Here is a 10,068-nt window from a genome sequence, read left to right as displayed (position 1 = left end):
CTCTTTTCTTGAAATGCAACGAGATACGTTATAAGCCTGCAGGTCACGTATCTACTTTGAAAACATCACATCAATTCTACTAAAACATCGTGGCTTAAACTCGGTTGCGCGTATTTTTGTACGTGCCGAGTTTTAACCCTTAAAAGTGTTGCAATTGATCCTTTTCAAAAGGAGGGCGCAGTGTCGTCTCCTTAAAACCGAACATCCGGTGGTATGTGGACAACAAAGACTTTATATAGTACTTCAAAGTTACCAGTCCTGCACCAAATTTGGTTCGTATTGTTTGAAGCCATATCTTAATTTGCACATCTTTGGTGCTTACATACCGACCTACCAATGTTCAGCCTTAAGAAGGTGCTCAACACATCAGACTCTATTTTACCCTCGAGTTTTGATAGCATCTCTCAAAACACTGCCTCAGTAATTCAACCTAATTCACAAGCCTATCTTATCCGTTACCTTACTAACCTGTTTCCGTTTGTAAATGTAGATATCCAATGGTAAGACAGCTGAGACGCATATCAAGACGTCCAAACTTTGATTCCAGCGATCTTTGTCGTAGTAAATAACGGAGGCGCAGTTGTTCAGGACGCACAGATGTAGATAGATACAAAGCAGCTTATTTCTGATTGACAATTTTCCATCTTGATTTTGAAAGTTGAATGTTGGTAACCCCAATAACCGCATAGAGATAAACAACGGACGAAACGGTGCCCATATATCGTAAATGGCGTCCGAGAACACACGATAGTTTTCGTCTTCACTTATCTCTTTGGGTTCTTCCATTTTATCTTTATCTGAATTTAGAATCGAGACTAGGTTCGAATCGTCCAATGATAGTTGATCACTGAAAGTAAGTATTATTATCCCTTGATGTTTAATGGTTGAGATCCAATTAACGAAAGGGAACCTTCTTAGCTAACTGTAAACCGACCATCTATAACAATAAGTGACCATGTCGATGTCGGTCAAACGTTTGAGGAATTCTATGAGAACGACACGAGAATTGAAGCCCTACACTCACTTTTGCAGTCCATCTTCCCCTATTTAGTCTGTACTAAGCCTTTGACAGCGCCAAAACCAGGCGTGGCTTTACGAGAATCTATGACCTACATCACTTCATGACATGCTCCAGTTCGTAACCAGTGACAAACTTACGGAACATATCTTATGAACTTATGTTTAGATTCAGTTCGCCTATATCGTATCAGTTACCTAGCTAGAACCCCTCAAATTTTAGACGTCATTGGCTCTGTCATCCATTGTTAGTTCACTGACGGTTTTCAGATTGCCTTTGACCCTTTCCTTGAATCTCAACTTTTAAATCATACTTTACAGTTTTAAAAAATAAAAAATAAAAAACAGTTTTAATCTTACGGTAAAAGTAGTACAGAGACCATGAGACTCCAATAAGTGACCAAGGTAAAAGTTGAAAAATAAACGCGTCAGGCTCAAATATGCGTTGGTATTTTAAATCCAAGTGTTTTTGCGTTCAATAAAACTGGCCATGGGAATCCTGCTTGCACGAACTGACTGTCAAGTGTGGGACCGTTGAAATAATCGAGCAACAAACGATAGTTTAAGTATTTTACCGCTCTTAATAGCGCAATGTCGTGCAGTTAGAACAATACCACTTGGCAACGAATAAATATATGGGAACCGTGGGAATTAGATCCCATACTTTCCCCGAAAGGGTCGAGTGTCCATAAAACTCAGCAACCTTTCTTTAGCGAAATCACCTGATCAGTGAGACACAACAGTCTTGTCTGAAGATTATAAAGGAATTGAAACTTCTTCGTAACCACTCCTCTTAGACCTTGTAGAAGGAAAATTTATTCTGGAGCGGTAACAGAAACTTCTATAATCAATGTTTTCAGTTCCTGGTCCTTGTTTTCTTTGACACGTAAAAACACCACCTGGAGACAAAGTTCGAGACGCTTTAAAGAGTTTAGTAGCAGAATGCACTTTTTTTTTGTTTTGTTTTGAATGGCGTATGGTTTTATGAAACCCAATATTGATCTTTTTCTCTTATTCTTTCGTTTATCGATTTTGTTGAATGAATTATTAAGTATAAAGTCCTGTTGTTTACAACATTTCGAAGTTTCATCCGTGAACTTAAGTACCCTTCTTTTTTTATAATAAATAGTTTTTCCAGACTTGTCCATTAGTTCAATCATAAGCTAATAACACTAATCTTAAGTTACCGAAGAATATTTTTTAACTTTTCATTCATGCGATTCGAAACTTAAAAGCAAGTCACGCTGTGGTTTAGTTTAAACTAATGCCACTTGATGATCCCAGAGTCGTGGGGTGGAGGGCTTGCTAAACTTAGCAAAGGCTAGTTTTAGCTCCGCCTTAGAAGTTAACGAGTTTTGATTGGTTCCTGCCTTTGTCAACGGTAAAATTGGTGTGTAGAAGACTAGTCAGCATGTTAGAGGCGCCACAAAAACCGACATTTACTAGGATACTACTACAACAATTGACATTGCTAGCATTGAAATATACACTTAAAGAAAAATTATTTTTACAACTGCAAATTTGAGCGATACATATTTGTGAACAGATAATGGTGAATAGACCATTTCGATGTAACAAAGAGGGAAAGACACGGGGTGAAACTTGGCCTTCCATCTCGCTTTTTGGCGCCTGCGCTGTAGTCTTTTTAAATCATGAGAGTGCGCATAGATGGATGGCAATGTATCAACACCCTTGTATGCCCCAATACTGAGGGGTGTCTACCCCTTTTTTACATCGATACAGGTCTATGGACACAAATATTATAAACGTTTACACCTTCATGGTACTGGCATTACTACCAGGAAGTAAGCTTAGAATAGAAGTAAAACAATCAACCCCTAAAGGGTGAGGTAGAACCAAAAGGCTTTAGAATTTTCATTCAGGAACTTGGACAAACAAACCTTGTACAAAAATTTTGCATTGCGTTCGAGTTAGGACTAACTTATTGTGCTGCATTATTTTTCTCTGGGTTAACAACTTCATCGTTAAACTGCAGCAAGATGGCGCAATACGTCAAAACGGCAGCCACGACGTTAATCATAAAACTTCTAGAGACGACGAAAAACTTATAACCACTCAAATAAAGTTGAGAGTTTTGTAATTGCGCGTTGAACGTGAGCAATTGCAATTTACGATCGGCCGTATCGGAGGATAACGAGTAGGCCACTTTGCCCAAAGCGTTTTTGCAATTTTCTCCTTCAATGTAGACTGAAGAGGCGCTTAGAGAAAGTGCCAAGAAAGCACCGCAAATGAAAGTCACGTTTAGAACGCTGTTTCCGACGTACGAAGAGGCGCTGTACTGCCCTTCTTTGTTGATTAAACTCGTAACTGTAACTAAAACAAACAGTAGAACAGCTAGGATCCACCATAGGAGTGAACTAGAGAATACGTCTTCTATGATATCGATTACTTCTGATATGAGAAACAAGCGTTTAGATAGTTTAGACATGGCGATTCCCTTGTCGTTGCAGCTTCGTTTGTTCTTTTAAAAGAAAAGTCAAGTAAAATACATCAGAAAGGATTGGGTACTTATTAGTGACAGGGCGCCTAAAAGAGGGTAGATACTTTAACAAGACTTAATCAAGGTTCATTTCAAAGGAGTGCCTTACTCTAATCGTATTTAATTAACTGATCAAGTTTAATTTAATTGTGGAAAGTTTTTAAATCAGTTGAAACACCGGAAACAACTGAGTATTTGTAAAATATCTCCTGAATTAATATTTAAAGTCTAACATTTCTCATCATTCTTAATCTCAACTGGGACCACTCGCTATGTGGATTCGATCATAAGATATGTTCCATAAGTTTGTCACTGGTTACTAAGAGCTTGATGTAGGTGGAACGTCATAGATTCTCGTAAAGCGACGCCTGGTGAGGCGCTTTCAAAGCTAGGCTTAGTACAGACAGACTAAATAGGAAGATGGACTGCAAAATTAACCACCGAGTGTAGGACTTCAATTCTCGCTTGTCGTTCTCGAACTAGCACTCAGAAGTATAGGTAAGTGTCATACTTATGGAACATATCTTATAAACTTATGGAAGTATCAATTTTAAATTAAACATTCATTAATTTTACCTTTAAATTGTAAATATCAGTTCGAAGTGATTGCAATAATCTGGTGATTAAGACGCAGAACAGAATGAAAAACGTGATTAAGAATATGCAAGATCCCCATAAGAAAACGGAGAAGAAAAACAGATCAGTCAGGCAAATACAAGTGGCACCGGTAAATGTAACACTCTCCATTTTGACGTTGAAAAAATCGCCCATCAGGTAGTCATCAAGGTCCATGACGCACAAAAGTATCGAGAGACTTATGAGTAAGATGAACACGAGGAACCAAGCGAAGCCAACAGCTATTTGAACAGTTCTCTTCATTTTAATGTTGGTAAATTCACGAAGAACCAATTCTCTTTTTAAAAGATTACCAAGTTTTTGTATCTGAAACATGAAATTAGCTTCAAATTAGAACTTTCCAAAAAATACCAAATGCAACTGAATAACAGGGTGAAATGCAGTAGGTAGAACCAGGGATAGATTTCATTTTAGAAGTAGGAATGGAGAACGGTTAGTATTTACTTCAGTGAGCCCCTCCCTCCAACGCGTAACAAAAAGTTTAAATTATCTTGGCTCACTTAAACTACGTTTTGATGACGTTGCTGACGGAGACGGCGAAAAATACGTAATTCCTTTTTACCTCTGTCGCTATGACCCGCCCCGCCTCTTCTTTCATACCTCCCCCTCCGTACCGGGGAAGGGGATCCAGGACTTTGACGCGCGCCCGGATATTACTCTGTTCTCCATTCCTACTTCTAAAATTAAATCTATCCCTGGTAGAACGTAGGCAACATTCTGTTCAAACGTTCTATAAACCAATCCAATAATTACATAAACACCACCTACAAACCTGTTTTCGTTTGTAAATGTAGATATCCAATGGAATCACTACCGAGACGCATATCAATACGTCCAAACTTTGATTCCAGCGATCCTTATCGTAGTAAATGATGGAGGCAACGTTGTTAACAACGCACAGATGCAAATAGACACAAATCAACTTATTCCAGATAGATAATTTCCCTTTATCTTTCGAATTTTGCAAATTAAAAATTGGCAATCCTAACAAACGCATCGATATAAACAATGGACGAAATGGGTTCCAAATATTGAAGACAGTGTCTGAGAAAACTTGGTAGTTTCCATCATTAGCGATCACTTTAGGTTCCTCCATTTTATCACGATCTGCAATCTCGTGTTAGAAATCCGCCCGGCAATGAAAAAACTGATAATTTTTTGAATTGAATTTCGGAATTCGGAGTAAAATAAATATTAGCAGTGTGGGAATTAAAACTTTCTCGTGACAAATATGACGTCAAGCTTATAAAAATCGTACCACTTTCACCTTTGACTACAACCAAAGGCTGTTATATCATACTACTTCTCTTTCTCTAGTCTCAGGTGATATTGATTCAGAAACTTCGCAAACGTGCACACGCCACCTTGGCTGTGGAAAAATTTTCAGACAACATTGTTAGACTAGAAAATTTGTTAAGGAATAGAAATTAAGTATTCTAAATGTTTCTATCGAATCAATGAAAATAGAACTGAGCAAAACCATTTTAAAAGGTCTATTTACTTACAATTCCTTACTCTAGTTTCTTTGACAAATTTCGCAGCACCTGGAAATAGTGAGAAAGGAGGTTAGAAGGAGTGGTAATGATGGTGGGCGACCTGCTGCAATGAAAGTCTCCCAGTGTACCTTGAGCACGCCTCTACCCTTCGATAGGTGACCATTAAGTGCTGCCACGTAGCGCCATTGTATTTGAACGAGAAGCTTCTTTTTTAAGACACTGGGGTCATCCTTGACGTTTTCGTACTGTACGATCCTACTTAAACGCTGAGCATACTGGGAGGATTTCGGTGCCTATCTGTAGTTGAGGATACAGAGACAACGTTATAGGTTACCACTCCACCCCTCTCTCCTTCAAGCTGGAAACGCGTTTGTGTATCGGATTATAGAAACATAATGTAACACGTTTTTAAAATCCCAACATCGATCTGTTATGTTTCCTTGTGTTGTATTATTATTGATTCCCTTGAAATATTAAATACCTCTCTGGTTGTTTACTCTATTTCGAAGTTCCATCGAACTTAATACACTTAACGCAACACTGTCTTTATAAACGTATCATCGCTTAATAGAACCGTAAGACGAAGTGATTATGTTACATTAAAAGGGTTTAGAGTGCCGCTTCACCTGATATTACCAAAGACATTTTCATTCATAAAATTGTCAGTGATTTTATTGATTAATGATCTGCAATTAGAAACTTTTGTTTTAAGCAGATGTCACCTCCCTAATATACTGCCTAATCTTCAACACGTCAATTTTACATTGCAAAGGCAGGGGCCAATCGGAACTCGTTAACCTCGAGGGTGGAGCTAAAAATAGCCTTTCCTAAGCTTAGTGTAAATCCAGTACCCTTCAATTTGATGTAGTTTTAACGTTTCGTCGCTAAATGCAGCCATTTTGGGGATGGTTTACTGGCCCCTCAATGATAAGGGGGCCATAATTTCTAAACAAAGGCTTACCGTGTATTCTCCATTTATTTATTGAGGAAGAAAAGTTACATAACGATGATTGGTTAAAGTGCACTAAATTTCAAAAACCAAAAAAGGCTTAACTACATTTTTTCAAATATATATGCCAATGTCGGTTGTGAAAACTGCAATTGTGCATTAACGGTTTCAAGTATTCAAAGAACAGTTGCACGCTGCTTCACCCTGCAATTTTCTTAACACGGTTGGATTAAGTTGAATGTAAACAATGGTGTAAGTCACTCCCATTCCAACAAACGATAAAAACATGCTTCTTGTAATCAGGAACAACCCGGCAATTTTCACTCCAAAATCCTCTCCTTGCAATTGCGACTTGATAAACATATAGTCATGCATTCTACCCTTTGCGAAAAAGTCCTTCGACAATGTCAACAGTTTTTCGGACACTTCATTCATGGCTTCCGGTATTTTAGAGGCGAAAATTGTAATTGAACTTATGATCAATAAGTCCTGAAAAGCCACGTTTCCGTCAATATTTGAGTTTAAAATGAAAGCCATTAGACCGTTGAACGTGGAGTACAACGCACTAGAGAACCAAAAAGCCAGAAGTCCCTTCACTTGGTGATTTTGTCGTCGAATGAGGTTAACCAAGAAAATAAAATGTTCGTTGAATAAGTCCATTTGCCGAGGGTTAGCGGTGTCTTGCAAGATGTCCTTCAAATACTGGGAAAGTCGGGCCGTTTGCAGAAAGGTCAAACAAAGTGTTATAACCAAAAATAGTCTTAACGCCAGAAAACTCAGGAGTTCACAAGAAACTAAGATCACAGCGCAGAGCGATTCCGTAAATGGCGAAACTTTCTGATTTAACCCAAATCTCAGAAAATTAGCAAAACTAAAGTTTGGATCGTGGCCATTTTTAATTGTGGGCTCCAACGCCATATAAAACGCAAAAAGTACTACATTAAACACTACAGCCAAGACGATGTACCATTTTATGATCTTGTTTATCCTGCAAACCAGTTGCGGTGATACAATACGGAGCCGTGTAAAACCATCTAGCAAGATTTCCCGAATTTCTTGTCTCCTGTAAACAAAAGCGTACGTCGAAATCAAGAATCCAGCCATGGTGATCGATTTAGCGAAACCAATGTAAATGTCTTTGGAACTGTAACACATATATAATATGTCAGCCAACAGTAAGTACTTCATGATGAACATCGATGACCAGAAATAAATGTTGACAAAAACGGGTGTTTTTGAACCAAATACGGGTAAACGCGACGATACGTAATCTTCATCCATGGTTAATCGTTTAATTTGAGTTGTTGAAGATTTGCAAATTGAGGCACCCAACATGTTTAGATCGCAGGCGAATTTCTTCGTGTGGTTAGAATTTGGTTCGAGTTGAACTGTCAAAAACCTTTGATGATTTGTTAAGACCATCGATGAGAATTTCGAAATGACCTCTGGCTTTTCTTGAGGTATAAACAAGGGATAATATTTGCAAAACACAACAGTAAATGTAAATGTTTAAATAGAAAATGTTCTGAATACACAGAATCTTTTATTTTCTTACCATAACAGATACAATACATGGATGAGTGAACACAAATACAAGAGTGTACATTTGATGTATTTTAACTTTATATTTAATTATAATTCTAGTTTACATAATACTAGAAATAATTATTACTAAGGGCGTATCAATCTTAAATTATGATATTAGCAAAGTATTTCGCCACGATACCAATGACTAGCGTGCGAGGGTATAAGTTTCGAGTCGTCAGAATTTGTGGCGAGTACAAAAAAGATTTGAAGTCTTTACCTGTATATAAAGAAATAAAAAAGAAAGACCAAGGACTAACGAATTTTTCAAATTTATATTTGTTATAGCAGCAATGGAATTTTCTACAAGAAAAAATTACTTTAAGTATTCAAAGAACAGTTGCACGCTACTTCACCCTGCAATTTTCTTAATACAGTAGGATTAAGCTGAATGTAAACAATAGTGTAGGTCACTCACATTCCAACAAACGACAAAAACATGCTCCTTGTAATCAGGAACAACCCGGCAATTTTCACTCCAAAACCCTCTCCTAGCAATTGCGACTTGATAAACATATAGTCCTGCATTCTACCCTTTGCGAAAAAATCCCTCGACAATGTCAACAATTTTTCGGATACTTCATTCATGGCTTCCGGTATTTTAGAGGCGAAGATAGTAATTGAACTTATGACCAATAAGTCCTGAGACATGGTTGGAATCATAGCAACGTTTCCTTTAATATCTGAGGTTAAAATTAAAGTAACTAGACCACTGAACGTAGAGTACAACGCACCAGAGAACCAAAAAGCCAGCAGCCCCTTCACTTGGCCATTTTGTCGTCGGATGAGGTTAACCACGAAAAGAAAATGTTCGTTGAATAAGTCCATTTGACGAGGGTTAGTGGTGTCTTCCAAGATATCTTTCAAATACTGGGAAATTCGGGAGGTGTGTAGAAAGATCAAACAAAGCGTTATGATCAAAAATAGTCTCACTACCAGAAAACATAGGACTTCAGAAGCAATAAAGATCACAGCGCAAATGGATTCCTTAAATGGCGAAACGTTCTCAATTAACCCTAAACTTACAAACTTAGCGAAGCTAAAGTATGCATCGTAGCCATTTTGAATTGCGGGCTCGAACATAATATATAACACAAAAACTACTACATTAAACACTACAGCCAAGACGATGTACCATTTTATGATCTTGTTTATTCTACAAACCAGTTGCGGTGAGACACTACGGAGCCGTGTAACACTATCTCGCAATATTTCCCGAATTTCCTGTCTGCTGTACACAAAAGCGTACGTCGAAATCAAGAATCCAGCAATGGTGATCGATTTAGCGAAACCAATATAAATGTCTTTGGGACTGTTATACGTATATAATATGTCAGCCAACAGTAAGTACTTCATGATGAACATCGATGACCAGAAATAAATGTTGACAAGTAATGGTGTTTTTGAACCAAATACGGGTAAACGTGAAGATACGCAATCTTCATCTATGTTTAATGGTTTAATTTCAGTTGTTGAAGATTTGCGAATTGAAGCACCCATCATGTTTAGATCGCAGGCGAATCTCTTCTTGTGGTTAGAATTTAATTTGGCTCGTGTTGGACTGTCAAAAACCTTCGACGATTTGATAAAACAATCGATGGGAATTTCGAAATGTCCTCTGGCTTTACTTGAGGTATAAACAAGGGATAATATTTGCAAAACACAACAGTAAAAGTAAATGTTTAAATAAAAAATGTACTGTATGGACACCCTCTTTATTTTCTTACCATAACAAATACAATACACGAATGACTGAACGCAAATACAAGAGTGTTCATCTGTTACATTAGCGCTTGACAATTATTTTGTCATTAGTGTCACGAAATAAAGGGCTTTATATTTCAATTATAATTCTAGTTTTCTTAATACTATAAATAATTATTACT

At 37.5% G+C, this 10,068-nt stretch overlaps 1 protein-coding gene across 1 annotated transcript; it reads right to left on the bottom strand.

Moving 5' to 3' along the window:
* Positions 1–2,959: 2,959 nt before the first annotated feature.
* LOC149618444 (uncharacterized) lies at positions 2,960–5,249 on the bottom strand. Its single transcript, XM_089854018.1, has 3 exons — positions 4,926–5,249; positions 4,094–4,459; positions 2,960–3,499 (listed from the first exon to the last, which is right to left on the bottom strand). Exons 1-3 carry the CDS (start codon positions 5,247–5,249, stop codon positions 2,960–2,962), a joined length of 1,230 nt encoding a protein of 409 aa, XP_089710144.1.
* Positions 5,250–10,068: the final 4,819 nt, after the last annotated feature.

The sequence above is a fragment of the Phalangium opilio genome, unplaced genomic scaffold (assembly GCF_054372755.1).
Source record: "Phalangium opilio isolate 3A_F unplaced genomic scaffold, DU_Popi_V2 ptg000209l_1, whole genome shotgun sequence".
NCBI classification, from domain to species: Eukaryota; Metazoa; Arthropoda; class Arachnida; order Opiliones; family Phalangiidae; genus Phalangium; species Phalangium opilio.
Note: the sequence above shows the minus strand (reverse complement) of the source record. Positions and strands in the feature narration are given on the sequence as shown.